Below are 14,949 nucleotides of genomic sequence, written 5' to 3'. Positions count from 1 at the left end.
AATCTTGATAGACACATGTTACCTATTATTAAGTTCATGTGGATAATTTTCCTTAGTGATTTACAATATACCTATATGTACCTACTCATTTATAGATATAGGTATAGCTACCTTACATAATACCCATGTTCCTATTATTTAATATTAACCCATGCTGATCCTAAGTTCCTCATCCAAGTGACGGTGACGAGGTAAGAATTTCTTCGCGAAAAAGGTCAACAGTGAAGTGTTGGCTCAAAAGATGGCTGCCCGTCTACACAAGTAACATATTGCCGATTTTGGCAGGTAGGTACCACTTTCTCATAACAAAAACTAGGTAGGTGCTACGTACCATTCTCATCAATTACCATCATGAGTACGAATTATACCACTCTACCACTTTCTCATAACAAAAACTAGGTAGGTGCTACGTACCATTCTCATCAATTACCATCATGAGTACGAATTACTATCCTACGAATATTTTTTTATTTAATATCACAGGGGGGCGTACGTTTTTATTATTTAACAGCAAAGAACAATATCAATCATTTTAATTATTTATTTAGATACCCATTTCATAAAGCATATAGCATGTAGCAATTGTAGCATGTTATGCACAGGAGAAAGCCAGCCGTTCCGAGAACGAACATTATCCTCTCAGGATAAAATCCGCTCCGGGCGGAAGTTGAACCCTCAACCTAGCGGTTACAAGGCAGACGCGCTACCCTCTAAGCTACGTAGGGACTAGGCTGCCTCATGACTCATGATAACCTTAACATGGATAAAATCCGCCCCGGGCGGGAATCGAACCCGCGGGCCTAGCGCTTACAAGGCAGACGCACTACCAACTAAGCTAACTAGGCTGGCACTCTTGATATGTAGATGAAACTCAAATGTACATATCAATGGGTATTAGGAATCCAGGCAAATATTACTCTTTTTTATTGGCTTTTAATTCAGAAGTAAGAAGGAGCTAGCGGCGATAGGACGTTAAGTGCACCACTTCCCGATGAATCACTGAAGTTAAGCAACGTTACGCGTGGTTCGTATCTGGATGAGTGACCATCTGGAATATCGCGTGCTTCTGTATAGGTTGGTATTGGTTATACCTTTGTCAAGTATAAGTAGGTGGTTTTAATAAGAAGGTATACTTGGGTAGGTATGACAGAAAAAAAGAGATGTCCGGGTAATAAAAAGGAAGAAGAGAAGTTTTCTATAAAAAAGATTGATTTTTATTTTTAATTAATCTTGATAGACACATGTTACCTATTATTAAGTTTATGTGGATGATTTTCCTTAGTGATTTACAATATACCTATGTACCTACTCATTCATAGATATAGGTATAGCTATACCTTACATAATACCCATGTTCCTATTATTTAATATTAACCCATGCTGATCCTAAGTTCCTCATCCAAGTGACGGTGACGAGGAAAGAATTTCTTCGCGAAAAAAGGCCAACAGTGAAGTGTTGGCTCAAAAGATGGCTGCCCGTCTACACAAGTAACATATTGCATTGCCGATTGCCGATTTTGGCAGGTAGGTACCACTTTCTCATAACAAAAACTAGGTAGGTGCAACGTACTATTCTCATCAATTACCATCATGAGTACGAATTTTCACGATAATCTCCTCATGTTTGGAATTCATCCACTTCTCCACCTTGTCACCAGAATTCAACATGGCGGCTGAGGTACTCCGACCTCCAGACTTCTTGTGATGTTTGGATGAGAGAATGTTGGAATAGGCACGACATTCTGAAAAGAAAACAATAGAATATTTCTTCTCTTTCAAAATGAAAAATGTCCCGTTGATTATTATCTTCTTCTTCTTCTTCTTCTTCTTCTTCTTCTTCTACCTTCTACACCTTTTCCCACTCAAGTGGTGTCGGCGTTTTTCGCCAGCCTCTTCCAGTTAGCCCTGTTGTGCACTTCATCCTCCGTTAGGTTCTTTTCCCGCAGGTCTTTCTAGTGTAAATTAATGCAGTACACAGGTAAACAATTGTAGTATACAGGAGAGTGAACCTGACCTAACAGATTTGACCACTCTAATCAATAGCAATAAAACCGCAAGGAACTTGGTATGTTGATTTCTTACTCAATCGTATAGTAGCTATAAGCCATACATCTCCAACCATAGCTATAAGCCATACATCTCCAACCATAGCTAGTAGATACTTAGGAATATCACTCAGAAGTGATGACTTTAACAGATAGCTACAACATTTATCATGACGATAATTGGCAACCTGTACTGAAGAAGTCATCAAGAAGCATCATCTTCTTCCTATAGAAAAATAAAAACTAAGGAGATAATTTTGTTATTTGGTCTAAAAATAATTTTGCCCGTCATCGTCACCCAGCAAAGATTTTTAGAACGAAAAAACCACCAAGGCCCCCACAAACTTTGACATTGTAGGATGGCCCAAATCCCAAATTGTTTGAAAAGTTAAAAATGATGAGGTTGTTAAAATCTGTTGTTAATAGCAATATAACCGCAAGGAACTTGGTATGTTGATTTCTTACTCAATGGTATAGTAGGTATAAGCCATACATCTCCAACCATAGCTATAAGCCGTACATCTCCAACCATAGCTAGTAGATACTTAGGAATATCACTAAGAAGTAAGAAGGAGCTAGCGGCGATAGGACGTTAAGTGCACCACTTTCCGATGGATCACTGAAGTTAAGCAACGTTACGCGTGGTTCGATGCTTCTGGGTTTTCCCTGCACCATTCAGGCTGGGTGATGGGTGAGTAGGTGGGTAGCTAAAGACCTTAGAAAGATGTTATACAGTGACGTTATTCAGAAGCCACGACAATGAAAAAGAAAGCTCCTTTAGGTTAACTAACCCTATAATAGCATTGGTCCCTGCTTATTTGAGACAGCCCCTTTTGTAGCAATTTTCTATTGACGTGACCTCTGAACAAGTACGAAATTAAGAGAAAGGTAGGTACTTACTGCATCCCATACCACAGCCTTGTCTCCCGGGTATTCCACCTTCACAGTTCTTATTATTCCCAGAGACGGCGGCATAGCTGTCTCTACCGACCGCCCCATAACTCATACCGCCGCCATTCTTGTGTCCTAGCTCCCCTGTCTTGCCCATTTCACTCTCGTATTGACTCTTCAGCTCCATGAACAACGCCAGAGGAATATCCTTGGCAGTCTTGACATCTGCCTGCATGAAGCCTTGCCCGATGTTCCGCTTGATCTGGAAGAGAGAAGGAAGGAAATCAGCAATTTTATTGATTTCAACGTTAGAGGATTTTTGATTTAGTTTGTTTGCACACATCTGCCTGCATGAAGCCTTGCCCGATGTTCCGCTTGATCTGGAAGAGAGAAGGAAGGAAATCAGCAATTTTATTGATTTCAACTTGAGGATTTTTGATTTAGTTTGTTTGCATGTTTGTCCATTTCACGATAATTCTGGAAGGGTTTGTCTGATTTTGACATGTTTGGAATTCATATTGGTGATCTTTTCTTGATAATTGATTGTTTTGAAGAATGAATACCTACAGTATGATGGACAGGGACTCACCATGTTCTGGAAGGGTTTGTCTGATTTTGACATGTTTGGAATTCATATTGGTGATCTTTTCTTGATAATTGATTGTTTTGAAGAATGAATACAGTATATGATGGACAGGGACTCACCATATTTGTAGAAGAGTATAACTTAGGCAAGATGAACTAGGTATATAAAGTGAACCGTGGTATGAGAGCGGATTGACTAGTGTCAGATGGCAGAATAAACTGAGCTAGAGGTCTATAGGGACTTCTGATCAAAACTAGTACAGGGTAGTCTGGCTTGAAACTGTACGATGGGAATTGGGAAATTCTAGGCTATCGTAGGTTTAGGCAGCATTGACCACCTTCCACCTTGGATAGCTGCTGTTTAGCTTGGTTGCTGTCTGGATGTGAGAAGTGTTGTTGTATATACCAGTGAGTAAAGAGGTGACATTGACCTTCAAAAGTTCCCATATTTGGACCTGGAGCCCCACATAATGGACCTTGGAACTTCGGCTAAGGTAGGTCACATAGGTCATCTGTTTATTTGGGGTTACGTAAAAAGCCTAATTCTTCTACTTCTTCTTCTTCTTCTTCTTCTTCTTCTTCTTCTTCTTCTTCTTCTTCTTCTTAGTGGGTAGGTATTTCTATCTCTAAGGTGTATTCTATGTTATGTTTTAGGGCTTAGGAGGTACATATATTATGTTCTAAGAATTACGTCCTACCTTACTAAAATGACTAATTGACTGACATAAAAATATCCATTAGGCGAATTTTATGACAGAATATAAATTTATTATGGAAAAAAAGAAAAAATAGGAAATGTGTGCTTGCTCTCATTTTTTTTTTTTTTTTTTTTTTTTTCAATGATGTCCTACCTACCTACTCAGAATAGCATGGAATATACCCTGTTTATACTGCCAGAATGAGACTGAAAAGTCCCCTTACTCCCGCTATTTAGGTATTCATTTACGTATTTATTGGAGTGGGTTTGAAAGGTTTGATAGAGGAACTGTAACTGCTGAGGTCTTTTCGTTCAGAAAGCGAAGAGAGAAAGCCAGCCGTTCCGAGAACGAACCTCATTTGTTGGATTTAAAGTGATTTAATCACTCGTTAATTTGAAGTTTGCATTTGATCTTTATGAAGAGAGCAGCGTGTTAAATGTCTGGTCCATTAACTTCTAGTTCTCTGTGAATTCTGTGATAAAGTGATTTAACAAACAGTAACTTTTACTCCTCAGCGCGCAGCGGTCACTTTTAGTTTCATAGGAACAGGTATAGGGGTGTAAAAAAAGGAATTTGAATCGAGGTACAAGGATGAAGGTTTGTTCCAAATGTCGTTCCTCGATTACACCTAACGTTCTACTTCTACAGCTCAGATCTGAAGCCACACTTTGTTTACCTAACAGCTTAACAGACTGTCCCATGTCCCAGTACTGCTGGCCTCGAACCAGCAACCCCTGAATAATGAGGCCACGGTCTCAACCACAACTACATAATATGTAGATCACTTCAGACGACCACATATCGTTCCAAAATCGCCAGTCTCGTTTTAACTGCCAACCACTTTTTCTTCTTCTTCTTCTTCTTCTTCTTCTTCTTCTTCGTCTTCTTCTCCTCCTTCTTCGTCTTCTTCTTCTACTTCTACCTCTTCCTCTTCTTCTTCTACTTCTTCTTTTTCTTCTTCTCTGCTCCTCTGCTAACGCGCTTGCATAGTGGCGCTACCTAGCGGACAAAAATAGCAACTGCGTTAAGTCTGACGTCACAAATCTTTGAAATCTTTCATTATAAAAATTGAATTTTCGACCTTTTACGGTTATTTTTTCGGAGTTTTGACCTCAGATTTGGATTTTTCTAAACTTTTTACATAGGAATCGACCATTTATTTATAATTTTTACCCATTTGCAACTCCTCCATTATGAACAATTTGAACCACAATGGGCACTCAACTTTGCAGACATCGGGTACCGTTAGGTAACTCCTAATGACCAGGAGAAGATAGAGGGCTCGTGTACCTCATTTTGCACTCGATTCATATTCATTAAGATCATTGGGAAGATAATTAATAACGCTGACAATATTGAGAACAAAATAACCAATGGATCTTGAATAAGATGAATCTATGGATCTTGAAGATTTTAAATAGATACCTATAAGAAATAGGACAAAATTACCAAAAGAATTTGAAGATGATGTATCTACATATAGATCTTGGAGATTTTAAATACTTAGGTATAACTAACCAATAAATTCTTTAAGATGTTAAATACCTATAAGAAATAGAACAAAATAACCAATAGATCTCGAAGATTTTAAATACCTAGGTTGAACTAACCAATAGATTATTGAAGACGATACCTATAAGAAATAGAACAAAATAACCAACAGATCTTGAAGATGATGCATCTAACTATGTATGGATCTTGGAGATTTTCAGTGGCGTAGCGTCCATGTAGGGCGTGTATGGCGGCCATACACTCTAAATTTACTCAAATACCCTTAAATATTGACTTTAAATATTTATGAAGAAGCATGTGCATAACTTATGTAGTAATGTGCATGGTGATGGAAATTAGTGCCCTACACGCCTTACACTTGACTTTAGACCACGCTACGCCACTGAAAGAATGAGAATTACCTATTATACCCAATAAGCGGGACTTTATTGAAACTACTGACCATCAAAAGGGATTCTCAATCCTACTCAGTCTTTTCTCTCCAGTCCTACGTTTTGGCTGTTTAAATAAAGTATTTGACGTTCCAGGCTTAAAGTATTTTGTAACTATTTTAACCCCTTCTGTCTTGACGTTCCAGGCTGCAGGTGACTCATCTCTCATGGAGAACTTCGCCAAATCTTACGTCTGGTTTGTCAATCAGATTCGCCGAGATGACTTGAAATGGCGAACCGCGAACATAATCGCCAAATTCGCGAACAAAATTGCCAAATCCGCGAACATAATCACGAAATCCGGGAACATAATCGTGAAATCCGCGAACAAAATCGCCAAATCCGCGACCATAATCGCGAAATCCGCGAACATAATCGCCAAATCCGCGAACATAATCGCAAAATCCGCGAACAAAATCGCGAAATCCGCGAACATAACCGCGAAATCCGCGAACATAATCGTCAAATCCGCGAACAAAATCGCGAAATCCGCGAACATAATCGCGAAATCCGCGAACATAATCGGCAAATCCGCGAACATAATCGCGAAATCACATAGGTACGATATGTACATAGGTACGATAGGTGATAGGTAACACACCTATTATTAAAAACAGATAAACAAAATACAGTCGAACCTGATAAACGAGAATCCAAGGGACCAGCTCATTTTTTCGTTTAAGGCGGTTTAATACAACATTTTCTCGTTTATAAAGGTATTCGAAATTTCGCTGTGGACAGAAAAGGACGGAGCTTTAGCTGTAGCTAGCCAGCGGTGATAGCACTTTGAACCGGTGCGGTCCCCAAAGAATCACTGAATCAGCCATAAGTCTAGTAGGCAGCCGGATTAGCGACCATCTGGGCCATCGCGTGCAGCTGGTTTTGCCCCACCCCACTTGGGCTGAGTGATTTTTTTCAAAAGGTTTGATAGAGGGAACTGTAACTGCTAAGGTCTTGTCGTTCCGAAAGCGAAGAGAGAATGAAGACAGGATAGGAGAAATCCAGTAGTTTCAAGAACGAGCCTCATCTGTTTAGGATAAAATTAGCCCTAGGCGGAAAACAAACCCGCAACCTAGCGCTTACAGGACAAGACTAGTACTTACAAGACAAGACGCACTACCCTTCAAGCTAACTAGACTGGCTGAGTGATGTTGATATGAGTAGACGGGTAGCTATTCTTCGAATGGATGGTGAAATCCCCGTCACTAAAATCTTTAGTTCCAGCCTAGTTAGCTTAGTTGGTAGTGCGTCTGCCTTTTAAGCGCTAGGCTTTGGAAATCCTTATTAAATGTGTCTCAGTGATCTTGTGAAATCATTAGAAAAGGCAATTGACCCCATGAAACGCCCAATTGACCCAAACTTAAATAATTGGTAAACCCATCAGTTTGCAAAAATACCTACTTGTGCCACGGATGTAATGCATAGATCCAAAAGGGTGTAGCAAATGTATGTAAGTATCCTGATGGGATAATGTTCGTTCTCGGAACGGCTGGCTTTTTCCTATCCTGTCTTCCTTCTCTCTTCGATTTCGGGACGATAAGACCACAGCAGTTACAGTTCCCTCTATCAAACCTCAAAAAAAAAAAATCCCCGTCACTAAAATCTTTAGTTGTACGACCATTTCCTCTCTCTAAAGTTCCCAAACTTTAGGTGTACAACCTCTACAGTTTTCTCTTACCTGTCAGTCACCACAGTGCTAAGATCATCCTCTTCAGTGGTAGGGTCATTCTCGCAATCGCCAAATCCGCGACCATAATCGCCAAATCCGCGAACAAAATCGCCAAATCCGCGAACATAATCGCCAAATATTAAAATCAAGACTAGAGCCCGTTCTCCCTTTATTCCCAATATAATGTTCAAGTCACCCATCCATTTATTGGCCTTGCTCGGCGTAGTGTTGTGCACTTCATCCCCCGTTAGGTTCTTTTCCCCCAGGTCTTTAACTATGCAGTTTTTCCACCTCTTCTTCCGTCTACCCCGTCCCCTATTTCCATCTACTATCATCCTCTCATCTCTCTCTCCTATATTGTTTTCCTCTCTTCTTTGAATATGTCCATACCACTGCATTCTTCTTTCCTGGACTTTCTCTCCGTTGACCGCGTCCGTTGTTCCTCTTCCCGGCATAAAACCAAACTGTTCCTCTGATACTTCTGTTTCTCTTCTCAGTCGTTTATCCACTATTCTCTCGTACAGTTTCATCGTGTGGTCCCATTCGTTCCTCTGATACTTCTGTTTCTCTTCTCAGTCGTTTATCCACTATTCTCTCGTACAGTTTCATCGTGTGGTCCCATTGATTATTATAGCTACAAGAAAATAAATAATCTGCCAAGTTGTGGTGCTTTTTTATGTAAGATCCATAAAATATGCATCACATGAGACATGAGTTGGAAATCGGAGCCAAGTGTTTTGAGAGCTCATCTAGGAATAAAAACTATAGAAGAAGAGACATTAGTAAGAACTATAAAAGAGACCAAGACAAATTGATCTGAGGCAGATAGCAGATATACCTACTGAACTTGAGAAGTGAAAGAGGATTTGTGTTTGATTATATTTCGCCTAGTAGATACTAGATCAGATGCCAACCAGACTTAACCTAGGATAACACTAACCTAGTAATAATCTAAATATCAGATATCTATAGATTCTAGGTAATTACTTATACCATGTGACTAATGACTTAATGACCTATCTACATATATGGCAATGAACTATAAAAGAGACCAAGACAAATTGATCTGAGGCAGATAGCAGATATACCTACTGAACTTGAGAAGTGAAAGAGGATTTGTGTTTAATTATATTTCGCCTGGTATTTACCAGGCGAAATATAATAGACCAGATGCCAACCAGACTTAACCTAGGATAACTAACCTAGTAATAATGTAAGATGCACTACATATACATATCAGATATCTATAGATTCTAGGTAATTACTTATACCATGTGACTAATGACTTTAAATAATTGGTAAACCCATCAGTTTGCAAAAATACCTACTTGTGCCACGGATGTAATGCATAGATCCAAAAGGGTGTAGCAAATGTACATATGTACTATACGCACCACGACTGTTAATCATCCAACCAAGGGTTTTAATACTTTTAATGTTGTTCAGGACATTCTACATATAGGAAGTTCGGAACCTATCTTTAAACCCTATCTCTCACATAATATGTTTGTATTGAACACAGTTAAACGCATGACTAAATCTACACTTGTAAAGGCTAACATATCAACCAACACCTGATTACTGCACCACGTAATGCAAGTAGAGTAAAGTACGATTTATTAAAAAATGAAAGGACTTTGAGCCGCTGGCAATATTATTGTACCTATACCTAGGTATACCATTATTGTACCCAGGTATAGAGTTATTGTACCTATAACAAGAGGTAGGTGCTCTCTAGTAGGAAGTGATCTGAATACTGAAATGTTCTAGGTACCTATAGGTAATGTTTTAGGTTTACTGAAATGTTCCAGCGTATGGACAGTCGCGATATAAGTATTAAGGTACCTAGTAAAAGAATGGCCGTATATGTAGACCAGACATCACTGCATTAGGTGATGGCAGAGCATTTTTTTGTTGTAGGTACTTGATAAGAAGATATTATGTACCTACCTTTTATTAAATACCCACAAACAAAGTGTGTTCTGATTTAAACTTGACCATTTTTCTTTTAGTTTGTCTGTGGGTATGTTTGTCCGTTTTTCCACCATTACTCGTTAGGTTTTGGGACCCACTGAGCCTTTGAAGGTTCAGTGGGGATACTTGTTCATTGAGAACTCTACAGTTTACAGAACTGCTACTGATATTTCGAATGGTTTTCAAAATGTTAAGTAACAGATAACCTATTGCTCGTGAACCAACTGTCAATTATCGGGTCAATAATGAGATCCAAGCTAGCAATGCAAGTCCTAATCAGCTGAACACTTCGGTTTTATGAAACCTAATCTCAATGGTATTTCACGTCCCCAACATACAGATATACCGCCCCAGTACCAATTACTGGCGCGGTTTTTAATAATAAAGATATAGGTACAAAAGTTCCGCCCACATGTAACAAATGGACCTTCAACTTGCGCGGTTTTTAATAATAAAGATATAGGTACAAAAGTTCCGCCCACATGTAACAAACGGACCTTCAACTTTTCAATGAAATACGTATGGTACCCTTTACCGCTTTACCTGAAATACGGTAGATCGTAGGTAGCTAATACAGTCCTAGCCCTTCTAGATACCCAATCTTTCTCTGCTCGTACCTATGTACCATTTTACTTGTATTTCTAATCTTTCTCTAATCTAAAAGGGAATGGTTCTATTTGAACCCCCATGTACCTTGTGTCCGGGGACTCATTTTGAGATTAAAGTTAATCCAAGTGGATTAGCCAATTTGAATCGTTAATCAAAATCAAATTCTAAAATCAACGAATGACATTAGATTAAAGTTAATATCAAACATATGCCGACTTTACTGTCTGAAATAGGTGGATAGGAAGTTATTTATGTAGGTACCCAAGGTACACTAAACACAGTTCCATGATAACATTTTTCGTTCAAGAGGTTTGATAGAGGGAACTGTAACTACTAAGGTCTTATCGTCCCAAAAGCGAAGAGAGAAGGAAGACAGAATAGGAAAAATTCAGCCGTATCGAGAACGAACACTATTCTCTCAGGATAAAATCCGCCCCGGGCGGAAGTTGACCTAGCGGTTACAAGTCAGACGCGCTACCCTCTAAGCTACGTAGGGACTAGGCTGCCTCATGATAACCTTAACATGCTGAGTGATTAGCTTATTCATGAAAATATATTGTGTTCACTGTTCATAGCAAGACTTAGCTACCATTCTCCTAACCAAAGTGAATACACTTACCATTCTCTTAACCAAAGTTAATACAAAAGCTCCAGATCATTGTGTTGTGTTGTTCTCTATTGTACTGCTCGCATAGTGTTCATTAAATTTTACGATCCCTATCTATAATATAACAGAGGAGAGTTATGAAATGCAGTGTTGCCATACTGACCGGTAGGTGTTATACTATTACTGTAATACTATGGGAAAATTTTGCAAAATTCATGTTCTCTCGTAATAGGTAGGTATAAGAAGATGTACCTTGTTATCTATCTATCTATTACTGTAGCTACCTGATGCATAACTTATGTAGTAATGTGCATGGTGATGGAAATTAGTGCCCTACACGCCTTACACTTGACTTTAGACCACGCTACGCCACTGCCTCTTTTAAATGCCTATCTCTTGGACTAAAAATAGCCCATGGACCTCACATAGATTCTTTTACCTAAGCTGAGACGTATATGTACATTGTACACGCGTATAAATGCAATGCAAGCTGTCAACTTGAGCACTTGGGTGCTGAGTTAAAAGGGGGACCATAAAGTATAATAGGTAGAGTATTATGATGTCTAACTCAGCCTGGTAGAAACCTTTGTACCTAAGATTCCAGTGAGTATGAGTTATTGATCACTCTAGCAGTGGCGTAGCGTGGTCTAAATTCAAGTGTAGGGCCTTGTAGGGCTCATGCACAGGTCTACCAAGTCCCATCACAATAGGTACATGCCATTAATATTTATAGGCATTAGAGTCAACTTTTGAGTTGTATGGCCGCCATACACGCCATACATACACGCTACGCCACTGCACTCTAGTCAAGTAATCAAGTTACAGAAAGGTCTACCAAGTCCCATCACAATAGGTACATGCCATTAATATTTATAGGCATTAGAGTCAACTTTTGAGTTGTATGGCCGCCATACATACACGCTACGCCACTGGGGACAAATATTGTTAGGAGTCTTTCCCCTATTATAAAATGGGATTTTTTAGGACGTTTATTAATAAAAGAAGTTATACTCAGTTATGTATAACAATAAAGACCTAGAGATCTCAGTGACCGTATTCATATCAAACGAAATGTTGTACGCTGATTCCCTGGTTACATAATTGAAATAATACCAGAAAACGGGTAGGTGGGCACCTAAATAATAGACTTTATTAATATAACACCATTGGATGTGTGTTACATCAGTGGATTATTCACAATAAAAATACATATTGTAAGTAGGATTTGGATTAGAGATGAGTCATCCTGATAAATTTCAGCTTCTCCTCAAACTGAACCAAAACTCAACCGACCTGGTATTAATATAATACAAGAGCCATGGACTCAATAACTTACCTAGGCGTACTTATTGTTATAATTACCTAGCTACTCCCCTTTACAGCTTGTCAGAAATTCTTTGATATTCTGTCATAATGTCAGTTAACATTGAACTTATTATTTTTCATCTTATTTTTTCCAGAACTTCTAGAGTTTCTGCTTCCAATTTGCAATGTTGCCAACATGAATCACCTTTTTCTTTTAAGTCACTCCTCAGGGGGCTTAATATGAGCAAAAATTCAAGATTTTGAAGTTGACCCCCCTAGGGCCGACTCTGGCTCTAGCCGAAATATGGCGAGTACGTCAAAAAATGGTATTTTATAGAAGATAAAACACCCTAAATTTCAGATTCTCATCTTTAGCCATTCAAAAATCATTCAGGGGTCCCCGAACTTTATAAACACTCTGTATGAGAAATTCTTACCTGGCCAGACCCTTCAGATCGTAATGCTTGGCAAGGAACATAGCGTTGGATGGCAGTCTCATGATGAGCATCAGTTTTTGGTCGCTGTCATCGCGGGCAGTTCTGTCCCCAAACAGGTTGTTGTCGGCATCCTCTAGGGACAGGACAGTCTCTGTGGACGAGGCAGTGTCACGGGCAGTGTTGACGGTGGACTTCACAATTTCGCTGTGGACAGAAAAGGACGGAGCTTTAGCTGTAGCTAGCCAGCGGTGATAGCACTTTGAACCGGTGCGGTCCCCAAGGAATCACTGAATCAGCCATAAGTCTGGTAGGCAGCCGGATTAGTCACCATCTGGGTCATCGCGTGCAGCTGGTTTTGCCCCACCCCACTTCGGCTGAGTGATTTTTTTCAAGAGGTTTGATAGAGGGAACTGTAACTGCCAAGGTCTTGTCGTTCCGAAAGCGAAGAGAGAAGGAAGACAGGATAGGAGAAATCCAGTAGTTTCGAGAACGAGCCTCGTCTGTTTAGGATAAAATCCGCTCTGGGCGGAAAACAAACCCGCAACCTAGCGCTTACAAGACAAGACGCACTGCCCTTCAAGCTATCTAGACTAGCTGACTGATGTTTAAAGTGAGTAGACGGGTAGCTATTCTTCGAATGGATGGTGAAATCCCCGTCACTAAAATCTTTAGTTCCAGCCTAGTTAGCTTAGTTGGTAGTGCGTCTGCCTTTTAAGCGCTAGGCTGCGGGTTCGATTCCCGCCCGAGGCGGATTTTATCCTGATGGGATAATGTTCGTTCTCGGAACGGCTGGCTTTTTCCTATCCTGTCTTCCTTCTCTCTTCGATTTCGGGACGATAAGACCACAGCAGTTACAGTTCCCTCTATCAAACCTCAAAAAAAAAAAATCCCCGTCACTAAAATCTTTAGTTGTACGACCATTTCCTCTCTCTAAAGTTCCCAAACTTTAGGTGTACAACCTCTACAGTTTTCTCTTACCTGTCAGTCACCACAGTGCTAAGATCATCCTCTTCAGTGGTAGGCTCATTCTCGCGGACAGAATAGCTCCGTTTGGATCTGGACAAGTCACTGCTGGACTGATGAAGCTCCTCAACAATGCTCTGAGGACAGAAGAGGTGAAGATTTTCAAAGCTAGGTCAGCTCAGCTAGGTGCTTTAACGAAAAACAAGAAAGGTAGGTACCTAGAACTACATACATATTCACTAAACTTCTTGTAAAATCGGTAGGTATAGGTACCTAATCAAAAAACCCATCTTCTTTTCCAGGTTTCCATATCCAACTCTAGATACATAGGTATGTGGAAGTGGACATCCACTAATCATGGAAAAGAAGAAGGAGAAGAAGAAGAAGAAGAAGAAGGAGGAGGAAGAGGAGAAAAAGACATCGCAAAAATGAAACATTGAAACCGATATTGGAAATAAAACAGCTGCTGATAAGCTTTGTTGTTCCATTTCTTAAAAGTTTAGGGAAAAATCAAGTCATTCTTCACTGTTTACAAAAGGAAAATCAGGTCTCCCTTTCACTTACCTATCAATGTACCTATTTATTTACTTTAAAATTTACGCAGGTAGTTATACCTCTATGAATGGTTTATTCCTATATGGCAGTGTGTAGGTACAAATTCGAGTACATATAACACACCATTGAAGAATGAAGACAAACATACTCTTCATCTTGACAGATCCGTGTCAAGCTAATTTGACATCATCCACAAGTCCAAATAGCAGGGCCGAACTTAGGGGTTGGGGGCAGGGGGGGCTGGCCCCCCTTGGGCTCTTTTCAAATTTCTACTTCATAAATTATGAACCATAAGTACATAATAACCAATAGAGGGGGCGAAGAAGGGGGACATTATTGGCTCTTGATTCTTCGGTCCCCTCTCTAAAATCCTGGATACAAGCCTGCTAAATAGCATTACATATCATCTCATAATGAAAGATAATCTTTCATTGAAAGATAAATAAGTTAAGGTGAATGGAACACAGTCTAGTATGAGGTGACTCCAAAGTTCCTTTCTAAATGTGTGATTGATGAGCTTAAATTTGTTCCGAAATTCCTATTTGGTCTGAAATTCCTCGATCCAAAATTGAATTTGGCCAATTTACTCTACGTCATGGGAAACAAATTAATTGAATTTAGCTAACATAAGATCTAACGATCTAACATAAAAACTATACTAACGTACA

At 39.5% G+C, this 14,949-nt stretch overlaps 2 protein-coding genes across 2 annotated transcripts; both read right to left on the bottom strand.

Moving 5' to 3' along the window:
- Nucleotides 1–1,586: 1,586 nt before the first annotated feature.
- Nucleotides 1,587–3,773, bottom strand: LOC103518582 (the record flags this gene model as incomplete). Its single annotated transcript, XM_008483657.2, has 3 exons — nucleotides 3,642–3,773; nucleotides 2,946–3,198; nucleotides 1,587–1,742 (listed from the first exon to the last, which is right to left on the bottom strand). Coding segments are annotated over exons 1-3 (412 nt in total), but the record flags the coding sequence as incomplete, so codon positions are not given.
- Nucleotides 3,774–12,642: 8,869 nt separating this feature from the next.
- LOC103518581 lies at nucleotides 12,643–13,863 on the bottom strand (the record flags this gene model as incomplete). The annotated part of the gene is given in 2 exon segments (XM_026830340.1): nucleotides 12,643–12,967; nucleotides 13,742–13,863. Coding segments are annotated over 2 exon segments (330 nt in total), but the record flags the coding sequence as incomplete, so codon positions are not given.
- Between the last annotated feature and the right edge of the window lie 1,086 nt (nucleotides 13,864–14,949).

Source organism: Diaphorina citri, unplaced genomic scaffold, assembly GCF_000475195.1.
Source record: "Diaphorina citri unplaced genomic scaffold, Diaci psyllid genome assembly version 1.1 scaffold2261, whole genome shotgun sequence".
NCBI lineage: Eukaryota > Metazoa > Arthropoda > Insecta > Hemiptera > Psyllidae > Diaphorina > Diaphorina citri.
This window is presented reverse-complemented; position numbering and strand designations above follow the sequence as displayed.